Below are 12,701 nucleotides of genomic sequence, written 5' to 3'. Positions count from 1 at the left end.
ACTCTCCTCACCATCTCAAACTGCCATATATCCAATAATTTATTCTGATAGTTACTTGTTTAAAAAAAACAGCTTTATTAAAATATTATTTGCATACAGTAAGATTTATCACTATACAATACATAATTTGGTAAGTTTTATCAAATGTAATCACAATTATGATTAAAATAATTCTATCACTTTCAAAAAGTGCCCCTCCCCCTCAATTACTGATTTCTTTTCTCTCAAATCAGTTTTGCCTTCTTCAAAATTTCATATATTCTATTTAGAATTGTAACATGTAAATTTTTTGAGTCTGGCTTCTTTCTAATTTCCTTATCTAAACAAGACCTCTACCGCCCTCTCAGTCAAACACATAACCCTTTCCATAGTCCATACCACTATGTGGAAGTACCTTATTCATTGTAAGTCTTTTTCAACTTGAATGTAAGTTCCATGAGTACCTAGGGGCCCTGTCTATCTTGTTTGATGCTATACACCCAAAACTTCTAAGAGGATCAACAATAAATATTAGTGAATAAACTAATGAACATAGTCCCTTTAAGTTTTTGCTATTGAAATTATCTATACGTTAACTAATCAATGAGATTGTGCTTTATTCTAAGATGAGAACATTGGGAAGAAGAGGAAAGCTTAGGGGTGAGTTGCAAGGCCTCTTGAGTGACACTGCCTGATTGTGAATATGGTCTGTTATCTCTTCTAAGGAGTTATCATGGCCTTGAGCAAGTTACATAATCGTCCTAAGCTTTCATTTCTGCATCTGTAAAACTGGGGACAACAGTTTCTGCCTAGTAAGGTGGTTGTGAGTATTAAATGAGATCAAATATGAGAAACAATTAGAAAACTGCCTGGTACTTAGCACTCAGTGGTAGCCAATGGTGGTAGAATTATTGCTGTCTCCATCCAGTACCACTGCTACCACTACTACTATTATGTTACTGTTTCCTGAAGCCAAAGATGAAGAAAAACTTCCATAAAAATAAATTTTTAGCTAGTAGCCTAAAATATTTGTATAGAATAAAGCCAGGTAAGTGAAGCTTAACCATAGAGAATTATTATTGTTTTTTGTTGTTGTTTTTTCTTTAGAGAGGGAGCGCAAAAGTGGGAGAGGGACACAGGAAGGATGAGAGGGAGGAAGAGAGGTGGGGGGAAACTTAAGCAGGCTCCACACCCAGCCAGAGTGGAGGGAGGGGGTGTGGGGAACGCCAGCTCCATCTCACTGCCATGAGATCATGACCTGAGTCGACATCAAGAGTCAAACACTTAACCGACTGAGCCACCCAAGCATCCTTACTGCTTTCTTTATCGCTAAAAGAAACAATAACATTCTGTCAACTTTTGTAATGTCTAATATTCCAGGTATTTTCCTAGAAGTCGTAACAAGGACATTAAGTATAAATCCGAAACTCACAGTTAAAATCTTGTGATTTTAAGGCTATGAACAAGTTCAAGAGGCAGAATTTCACATTCCTATCACTGGTAGCCTAAGGGTAAAGTCTATTTATAAATACATTTCTGGTCCTACAACTTAGGTAATTTAGGATAATTAATTAACTTGGAGGAATTTTTTACAAACCAACCTGTAATACTTCATTGCTTTTTTCAATTTGCTTCTCCATGGAATTAATATGGCTAATTAACGAAATGATGTCTATACATTCACTTGAGAATTTTGGATGAATACAATTAAGTCTTGTAAGTCATCCTCCTGAGTTAATTGTATATTTTGGAGACTGCTATTTAACGGCAATGATTGGTTTTCTGGAACACATTCTATGAGCTACACATTAGGCTAGGGCCTCCTAAGTGCATCAATATGACTGAGACACTTATGAAGCTCTCAGTTCAGTGGGACAGTTAGTAAGATAAGTAGGTATTTGAATACGATTCATGCTGTAAGAGAATTATAAACTACAAGATAAGAGGTTAGGGCCTTTTCTTCTTCAACACATGATTTAAGTAGTCTCTAAGCACAGCCACCCTGGGGCCTCCAAACAGGAATTGCTGTTATTTGTCTAAGAACTTCTCTGGACTAATTCTGCCAAGTCTGTATTCCTTGTTATGTATAGCCACTGAAGTGCCTGCTGGGTTACCTCAGTGGTCAGCAAATAATTAGACAGTGAATTCCCTAAATACCTTGAACTAGTTAAGTGATCCATCATTTGCCAAGGGAGTTTGCATGTTGGGGAACACCTTCAACACTGCCAGTTTACAACCCTGCCTTAGCCTTCACTTTCTGCTTGAATAGAAGCAAAATCAGCCAGTGGTGAGAGATTAGGTAGGGTCTTTTCGGGTCTTTCCTGGGCATGTGCACAACCTTGTGCATGTATGTGACCTTCAAGAAATCCAGGAGTATTTTATTTTATTTATTTTATTTTATTATATTATTTTTTTAAAATTTTTTAACGTTTATTTATTTATTGAGACAGAGACAGAGCATGAACGGGGGAGGGTCAGAGAGAGAGAGAGTGAGGGAGACACAGAATCTGAAACAGGCTCCAGGCTCTGAGCTGTCAGCACAGAGCCCAACGCGGGGCTTGAACTCACGAATTGCGAGATCATGACCTGAGCCAAAGTCAGACGCTTAACCGACTGAGCCACCCAGACGCCCCTATTTTATTTTATTTTTAACGTTTATTTATTTTTGAGACACAGAGAGACAGAGCATGAACGGGGGAGGGTCAGAGAGAGAGGGAGACACAGAATCTGAAGCAGGCTCCAGGCTCTGAGCCATCAGCCCAGAGCCTGACGCGGGGCTCGAACTCACGGACCAGGAGATCGTGACCTGAGTTGAAGTCAGACACTTAACTGACTGAGCCACCCAGGCACCCCTTCCAGGAGTATTTTTAAAAATCAGAGCTTTTCAAAACCACCTATAATAATCGTATTTCCCAAATTTCCCTTTTAGGTTTTTTGGCCAGGCTTTTGTTTGATCCAGTGGTATTTCTTTCTTAGGCAGAGGTTATACATCTGCCACTCACTGTTTCTCACAAACATTCTGAGGATAGGGCTTTTCCCACTAAGCAAGCTCTAAGCAAATGGGAAATTTCTGGGAAGCTGCCAGATAGGTCAACTAGTAGTAATTCCCTGGAGACAGGTTTTCTTGTGGAGCTCCAAATTTAGTCTGCCCACTCCAGTGGCTTCTACATTGCTGATTTTCATAGCTACCATGATTGTGAGACTACTATTTTTTTTTGTGTGTGTGTTTTTTAATGTTTACTTATTTATTTTTGAGAGTGCGCAGGGGAGGGGCAGAGAGAGACGGAGACAGATTCCCAAGCAGGCTCCACACCATCTGTGCAGAGCACAACATAGGGCTCTAACCCATGAACCGTGAGATCATGACCTGAGCTGAAACCAAGTGTCAGACGTCTGCTTAACAATGGAGCCACTCAGGTGCAAAAGACTACTACTTTTTAAAACTACCTTGTAACCAGGGAGAAGGGGATGGGGATAAAGCAAGTTAAAAATCTACAAACTTGCTGTTCTTGGTGAGATTTAACTATTTTTGCTGAATAAATATTCCCTGGCTTGTTGAAACCTTTGGTTAATATCTTTATCAGTCCTGAAGTGCTTAGCCTCTCCATTTCAAAGAATATTAATATTTACCCAATTTCTTATTTATTTATTTTGTGTGTGTGTGTGTGTGTGTGAGAGAGAGAGAGAGAGAGAGAGAGAGAGAGAGAGAGAGAGAGAGACAGAGACAGAGAGAGACAGAGAGAGAGAGAGAGAGAGAGAGAGAGAGAGCAAGCGAGCAGGGGAGGGGCAGAGAGAGAGGGAGAAAGAGAATCCCCAGGAGGCTCCGTGCAGAGCCTGACATGGGACTTGATATCACAAACTGAGATCATGACCTGAGCTGAGATCAAGAGTCAGAAACTTAACCAACTGAGCCACCCAGGTGTCCCCCAATTTCCTTTTAGTACATTCAGTTTACAAGTGCAAACATTTAATCTACCTGAAATTCATTTTAGTACACAAAATGCAGAACAAAATGGGCAGCCAGTTGCAATTATTTTCTTTTTTTTTTTTTCTGGGTTCATTAGTAAGATATTTTTGAGAATCTAATAAAAACTATGGGCCATTTCTGCAGAAAAATCTGCACATACACACAGTTTTGCATAATTTCATTAGATTCACAACTGTATGGGCCCCTTCCATGCAACTCAGATTAAGAGATTTATAAATTACAGAAAAATCTGTGTTATCTGTATTCCATCCTATTCCATTGGTCTGTTCTATATCCATAACAGTACTGTACAGTTTTAATTACACCACACATCTTTTTGCTTCAAGGCCTTTGCACTTGCTACTCCTCTGCTTGAAACATTCTATCCCCAACTATTCACAAAGTAAACTCCTCACTTCAACGCAGGCCTCAGCTCAAATGCTAACTCCTAACATAGGCTTTACCTGACTATCCTGTCTACATATTGGTTCCCTGACTCTCCAGCCCCTTACACAGCATTATTTTAATACATGACACTGATCACTACCTCACATTATATCTTTAATACTTTCCTATCGGTCTTCTTCATAAGAAGTCAGGGAAGTTGTTGTTCTCCTTCTTACTACTCTGTCACCAGAAATAAGTACAGTCCCTAGAACATAGCAGGCAGTCACTTCAGTTATTAATGTGAAACACCGAAAAGTAGATTTGACCATGTGAATTTGTTTGCTTACCCTACCGGCCTAAATAAACAAAAGATAAATGAGCTTCATATGGCTCCCAAGAAACGTAATTTGTCAATTTTCTAGACTAGGACTATGAAGCTCTAAGGAGGTAAGGGAATGACAGGTGTTTGGTGGTAGTTCTTTACTACAACTACATGAAAATGAAGGCAGCTGAATACATTTGACATGACCACCTCATATTTGAAAATTTGAGAGTTAACTGGAAACATTGTTCTTTCTTCTATATATGTTCCCTGTTCAATTCTCTTAACCACAAGGCAGTTAAACACATACACACACACCACACCCACATACTCTCTCTCTCACATGCATGGAAAATATGCAAACGTTGGAAAGAAAATAAATACAATGCATTTATTCATGACATGCTTGGATTATCTTCACAGTACTCTGAAACTGTGGCAAACAATTCTTAAAGTATATTATACACTGTAGTGTTTTCTAGAGACAAGAATGCCCCCGACAAACCAGCAGAGAAATATGCCCTTTACGATATATACTTTTCTGTTTGAGTGATGACCATGTGCTGATTTATTCATGCCCTCTTGCCCAATTTCACGGTGACTAATAGCCCACATCTATGTGAGGTTAGAGGAGTGGTCTGTGGTCACAAAAAGTCTTAAGTAAACTCTCTCGAATCAGAACTTAACCAAAGATCGTGACCTTACTAGTACAGAATTCCAACCAACCGAACTGACAATTAAACATCTTACATACATTATGTGCTCAATATACATTTGATGATACTAGCAACAGATTACAAAAAGAATTAGAAAGTAATCGTTACTCAAAATGAAAAGGCCAGGAAATAAACAAATGAGATCTGTCACCACACAACTGTTATCTTACCATAAATACTACCTAAAGATCTGTTTAATTTTTATAACAAATGAGTAACTATGTGCTCTTGAGTATAAATTTAAGTGACATTTTTAAAAAAGTGTATAACATTTACCCTGGATGTTAAGAGCACTGAGTTTAGATTGGCTAATTAATCATAAGAAAAGTTTCCAGGTTGTTTGGTACAAGTCGTTTTAGCTACATTCATAATGTATGGTTGAATAAACAGTGGTGTATATATAATGCTTTGATCATGGAAAACAAAGACTTCTATAAATGTTATCTTTTGCTTTATATACTTATTTAAGGAAAGATTTACTCAAGTATCTGATTGCCTACATAACAAAAAGACTAAATACATGGAAAATACAGCCATGCAAATTCAGTTATGGGAAATGAAAACAATGTAGTTTTTAATCGTTCAGATAAGTAGACAAAAGTTTATTTTGTATGCAGGCCATACTTGATATGTGATACCTTTTATGAAACCATGGGGATTATCTGTGAGGTCCTATTAATTATCAGTATCAACTACAGATATATAGATACACATATTGGGTATAATTAATGGAATCAAACTGTTTTCTACTCATATATAATACTTTATATTGATGGTCTCTGTATGTGTGTATGTGAAAAAGGAAAAAAATAAATAAACCAGAGGTTTAACATAGTTGCAATAACTAGACACAAATTTGGATCCTGACTTTTTAAAAAATAGTCACAAGAAAATTATAAATTACTGAATTTTCTTTTTTTAAAAAAAATTTTTTTAACGTTTATTTATTTTTGAGACACAGAGAGACAGAGCATGAACAGGGGAGGGTCAGAGAGAGAGGGAGACACAGAATCTGAAACAGGCCCCGGGCTCCGAGCTGTCAGCACAGAGCCCGGCGCGGGGCTAGAACTCACGGACCGTGAGATCGTGACCTGAGCTGAAGTAGGACGCTCAACCGACTGAGCCACCCAGGCGCCCCAAGTTACTGAATTTTCAATATCTGAAAGCAGAAGTATACTGATATACTACAAATTATCAGTATAAAATATTAATATTATAGACAAAATAATTAAACTGATATGTTCACTAAGGTGATTTTAAGATAAATAACAAGGAAACTTCATTTTGAGCAAAACAAGGAAAAAGACAGTTACAAAGAGTTAATTTTACTAACCTGACTTATTTTTCTCTGTTCTTGTATTGCTTTCTGAATTGCCTGAGATACTTCCTCTTGATCTTTTGCATGTTCAGTCTTCCATAACTCCCTTTCTTCAGCATGGGCTTTTTCCAGATTTTTTCTTTCTTCTTCTATGGCTTTTAAAACTGCATCCTTCATTGCTTCTTTCTCAAGCTTCAAAACAAATAATGACTCTAATGAAAATATTTGAATGAGTGACTGCATAAGTCCTTGAATAAGAAAGATTTGGGTTAACCTTTAAAAGGTACAAACTCGAATCCCATAGGGTTTAGTTCTGACACTGCTGTTTTTATGCACTTAATACCTGGTGCAGAATCAAATATTTGTTTTTGTACAAATATCCATACATTATTTCCAAGGCATATGTAAACTTCAAAGAAACTAAGCTTTACCTTAGTAAGTAACAGTTTTCAAGCTATTTGGTCTTAGGATCTCTTTACACTCTTAAAAGTTACTGAGTAATTAAAAGAACTTTTGTTTATGCTGGCTATACATATTAAGATTACCATATCAGAAATTCAAACCAAGACAAAATAAAAATACTAATTCACTCTATATTAACATTAGATGTTCTGTATATTAATAATCTTTTATGAAAAATAACTATATTTTCCAACATTTAGAAGTGAAAAGAATATCTGTGAACCTCCTTAATGCCTGACTTAATAGAAGAAATTTAGGTCTCATACCGGCCTTCTGTTTTAAATTTGTAAAATGGTTTTTGGTTGAAGTATGTAAAGAAAACTCAGTCTCACACAGACATGTAGTAGAAAAGGGAGGAGTATTTAGTAGCGAGTTTATATCTTTGTAAATATTGGTGATTCCATACTGAAACTTATCAAGGGATAGCTTTTAAAGGGTAGTTGCGATAAGGAAAATCACATAATGGCAATGAAATCTTCGTATTCTGCTACTTACTATATTACAATCTTTTCTTGCACTTTGAATGAGTCCTTTATCTATGTGTGATTTTTTTCAACATTTTTATTTGGAAAATATTAACTCAATAAATTATGCATCTCCTCTAGATGTTTACACACTTCATTATATCATAACAAAAAAGGTCAAATTTGTTAATGTCACCATCAATTTCATAATAAAAGTCTTTAACTATCTGAAAACAGATACAAATTTTCCAAAATTCTAATTTTGCTTTAAAGCTCAAATTTTATCATTGGCAACAAAAACTGTTAGTTTTCTGGAGATGCTGGGCTCACTCTATTTACGTTGGAGAAAATGTCTGCCAAATACTAAAGTCTGCATAACCCTTATTATTCACTAAAATGGTGTTCCATAAAAGTTACCAACTTCAGTTGCAACTCAAACATAGGAATTTCTCTCTAGAAAACCATCATACTTTGGGATGCAGTAATGTTCATGGTCCTTCCACCTCTGATGTCCACAGTTAACACTCTTCTCTTTCTTCCAGTTAGCCAAATTTGACACAAGTTTTCAAAGCTGAGTTACCATTTTCTGAACTCCTGTTTTACTCTACGATTCTTCTCTGAAACTACTCTCTTACGGTGCTCACCAATGCTCTCCATTTTGTTAAATCCAAATAACAATTTTTTCTTTTTTTAATCATTACTTATCTTGATGTTGAAGTGACATTTTACATACTTGACTATTTCTGTTTTCCTTTTCTTGGTTTGCATAACAGCATGCTGCTCTTATTTCTACTTATATGGCTGACTCTATTCAGTTCTTTATAACTTCCTTCTTTCTCTGGGTTTTAAATTTTGGACTTTCAATGCTCAGACCTTGCATCTCTTGTTACTCTATACTCTCCTGTGAGGTGATTATACATAACAATAATTTCTGTGGTTACCATTACCATCTGTTTGCTGAAAAAAAGAAATAAACTATATTAGCATCTTCAGGTCTCCTTTCTCCTCTGAGCTGTGAGGTAGATTTAGTTGCCTACTTACCTTATTTGAATATATCACAGGCATCTCAAACTATACCAAAGAAATAGTACCACTTTCCATGTTGTTTCTGAATCACTACTCTAGGAGTTCCAACATGGCCTCCTTCTGTATTATCCACACCAAACATATATCCTGATTCCATCTCCTATTTCTAGAATTTGTCTATTTCTTTCCTTTAAACTATTACTACTACTCTATTTCTGCCACTCACTATCTTTTACATAGACTTTGGACACACTCTATTCTTTCCTTGCCTCTAATTTCCCCCAAATTAACATAAGTTAGCATTATATCATACCTACACTCAAAATTTCAATGTTTCCATCCTTACCTGTAGAATAAAATTCAGACTCACAATTCAGAATATTAGTCATCCTTCAAGCTAATTTTAAAAGTAGTTTATTGGGGCGCCTGGGTGGCACAGTCGGTTAAGCGTCCGACTTCAGCCAGGTCACGATCTCACGGTCCGTGAGTTCGAGCCCCGCGTCGGGCTCTGGGCTGATGGCTCAGAGACTGGAGCCTGTTTCTGATTCTGTGTCTCCCTCTCTCTCTGCCCCTCCCCCGTTCATGCTGTGTCTCTCTCTGTCCCAAAAATAAATAAACGTTGAAAAAACAATTTAAAAAAAAAAGTAGTTTATTGTTAAAAAACTCCTATGACATGGAAATACTGTCTATATACTCATAGTAATTTAATGCATTCCACCTTGCCTTATTGGTAATAAGTAATATTTTTCTTACGTGACTGTAAATATTTTAAGACAAAATCATCGTCATCCTTCATGTTCCACCCCTGGCACAGAGATTTGCAAATATTAAACTTTTCAGATATTTGCTTTACTAAATTTAAATTTAAATCCAGATCTCAAAAGTTAGTGTACTTGTTATATGTACTTGCTGGCATATGTATATTTAATATCACGGGCATACTATTTAGAAGAGGTATTTCAAAGTTGACTTTAAAAATCATATATCTTTTTAAATATTTTTTAATGTTTATTTTTGAGAGAGAGAGAGAGAGAGAGAGAGAGGGAGACAGAGAGAGAAAGTGGGGGAGGGGCAGAGAGAGAGGGAGACACAGAATCTAAAGCAGGCTCCAGGCTCTGAGCTGTAAGCACAGAACCGATGTGGGGCTCGATCTCACGGACCGGGAGATCATAACCTGAGCTGAAGTTAGACACTTAACCAACTGAGCTGCCCCAAAAACATAAATCTTTATAAATACATACATACACACATATATACACACACATATATATATATATATATACACACATGCTCATACGTTATTTGTGAGGATACCTATTATATACCAAGAGTTTATTAGTATCCCAACATATATTCTTTTTTAACAATTAATAATCTACAATATTTCAATGTCATTCTATTCCTAAATTTAACAATAATAGGAACAGCAATATCCTAACTTTAACAGGAAAAACAAGAAAGAAAAAAACTCTCATTTTTCTGTAATGAGGTTTTATGCAAAAAAGTAGATTGACTATACTATACTATGAACTCAGTTTTTAAATTCCACTTACTTACAAAGAAAACCATTATTACAGATAGAAATACCTTTGCAGCAGATAATAAAGCCTCTTTATTTCTTTGCCTTTCTTCCTCTAAACATTTTTCCAATATTACCTGTAAACGATAAGACAGTTGGGTAGACAGTGAATGTATTATTTGAGGTAATTATTTGAGGTAATAGAACACGTTCTTTCTACACTCTGAGCAAACTTAAAGTTATTACCTTCTGTTCTTGAGACTGTTGAATCAAAGCTTCCTTTATCTTTTCTTTTAACAGTTCCTTCTCTGTATCTAGCATTTCAAGGAGCCTCTGATGCTATAAGGAAAGATAAATGGATTATGATTATGGTTCGGAGACCAATTATCTATCAACAAGGAGTACAGCTTGTGGAATCCATTTGTCTGGTTCTACTGAAGTAGTCACTAGAGGAAACAATGGGAAGATTGCTAAAATGAAGGCATACATGCCAAAAAAACCCCACTGAATTCACCTTTCTTCAATCGGCCAAGAGATCTTTTTGTGGCTCCAAACTCAACAAAGTACATGATATGAGATCTAACTTACGCACAACTACTCCAAATTGGAAAATAAATCAGAAAAGTATTAAATATCTTTCATCAAAATTAAATTTAGAAAAATTACTCACTAAAATTATTAGTTTGCAGCAAAAGAAGCAATCAGATAAGAACTGATATTTGATGAACAACTATCATATTATTTGTGTTTCTAGTAAAGCACTAAAAGAAATTGAAAAATTATTGTACTTCAAGATTTTGCCATAGATTCAGGAAATAAATCAATAAAAACAGTCAAAGGAATTTATGTGGTAGCTAATGTAACAATATACAGAATCCATACATTTACTTTTATTCCAATGTGCTAGTGAAAAAGCATACACAACCACCAGCCAGTTATCATGGAGTAGGCACTCAGAGTTTGAAGTTTTCTAAGAAAATTCAACCTTTGTATCCTCAATATCTTCAATATAGAGAAGCCAGATACTTGTTCTGGAACAGTACTTTTATGAGGAAACACAATCCCAAAGAAAAATACATATGCCTACTCACACAGATTTCTCATTCAGTTACTACAGGCAAATAAGAATACTTTTTCTGATTTCTCTGATTTTGAAGCCTCCTTAAAATATGAACTTACTTGAACACCCAATATTTTATAATGTCTTTCGAAGTTGTCTGATGTAAAGTATTTTTTAAGGAGGCAGTTTACTTGGAGATGAAGTCACCAAAATAGTTATGCCTGGGAAGATAATCTATTATTCTTATTTTTAATTATAATGTTACTTTTTACCTTTATTTTTCAAGAAAATAAGAAAAATCACAAGATGTGTTTTTTCATTAAAAACAAATCCAAATTGTGATATTAATCATGGCATGCCTATGAGAAATTATTGGTACCATAAGAATTTGTGAAAAGCAGCTAACAAATCAGTAGACTTATCACATGCTACGTCATAACTGAGACTTTAATTCTGTATTCTATGTAAAGTCTAGATGCACACAAAATGTCACTGAATCAGAAAAAAAAATCTAATCCTATTTAAAATACACACGCAAGAAAAAAGCTAAAAAATCTTATACCAGGTAAACAATTAGACTTAAAAATGATTATTAGTTAGACTTAAATAATTAGACTTAAAAATGATACAATTCTTATATGAGACCAAAAAATATTGAATTTAGGCTTTGGGGGTAGGGGTAAACATAACAAAATAGAACCAATAAAAACTATTAGGATTAAACTACAAAATAAACTTTTCAGAGCTAATAATAACTTTGAAAATTATTTCTTCTTAAAAAGAATTGTTATGTTAATAAGTCAGACTAATGGAAATCATTAATTAATTGTAAGTAGGCCAAGTTTCTCTAGTGGTCTAAGAACTAGTACATTAGCTAAAATGACAATGCACTTTTTAGAAAATTCATTCCTAAACTCTATTTCTTAATTCTAATAGTACACTATAATGGAAGACTATTTTTGAGCTTTCTTCTATAAGAATAAACCCTAAATTACCATTGGAAAGAAGCATCCTACATAAAATATAATTACTGAGAAAATATAATTGAGAAATTATACTTGAGAAAATATAATTAAGTTACTGACTTATAAATATAGGTAACAGTAGTTAACATTTTTGGAGCTTTTTTAAGATGTCAGGCGTTGTTAAAGGGGCTTTGTATGTGGCTGTATCACATTAAATCCATAACAAACTAAGTCAGGCAATATTCTTTCTTGTTTCAGATGAGTGATCAGAGACTTCAGAGAAGCTAAGTAAATTGCCAGGTCTCTAATGAATCACTTCAGCAATAATCTTATCTGTGTACTCATTATCAACAGTAATAATTACCTACTAGCTAAAAGTGGCCTCAGTAGTACCTAGATGTTACCTAAAACTAAAAGCTACAAGTTGTAAAAGTTATTACAAGTTATGTGTCAGATAAGGCCTCACTTGCATTTGACCAATCTATGCTTCTGATTTTGTTCTTTTCAGAATAATAT

General features: G+C 35.1%; 1 protein-coding gene across 22 annotated transcripts in view; it reads right to left on the bottom strand.

Moving 5' to 3' along the window:
- CCDC91 (coiled-coil domain containing 91) overlaps window positions 1-12,701 on the bottom strand; it is a 353,778-nt gene that overhangs the window by 77,938 nt on the left and 263,139 nt on the right. For all 22 annotated transcript variants that reach the window (XM_047867305.1, XM_047867307.1, XM_047867304.1 and 19 more), the window contains 3 exons: window positions 10,407-10,499; window positions 10,229-10,297; window positions 6,705-6,881 (listed from right to left, as the gene is read on the bottom strand). In XM_047867305.1, the coding sequence (XP_047723261.1) occupies window positions 6,705-6,881; window positions 10,229-10,297; window positions 10,407-10,499 (339 nt within the window). The remainder of the gene's footprint in view (window positions 1-6,704; window positions 6,882-10,228; window positions 10,298-10,406; window positions 10,500-12,701) is intronic.

This window comes from Prionailurus viverrinus, chromosome B4 (assembly GCF_022837055.1).
Source record: "Prionailurus viverrinus isolate Anna chromosome B4, UM_Priviv_1.0, whole genome shotgun sequence".
Taxonomy (NCBI): Eukaryota; Metazoa; Chordata; class Mammalia; order Carnivora; family Felidae; genus Prionailurus; species Prionailurus viverrinus.
This window is presented reverse-complemented; position numbering and strand designations above follow the sequence as displayed.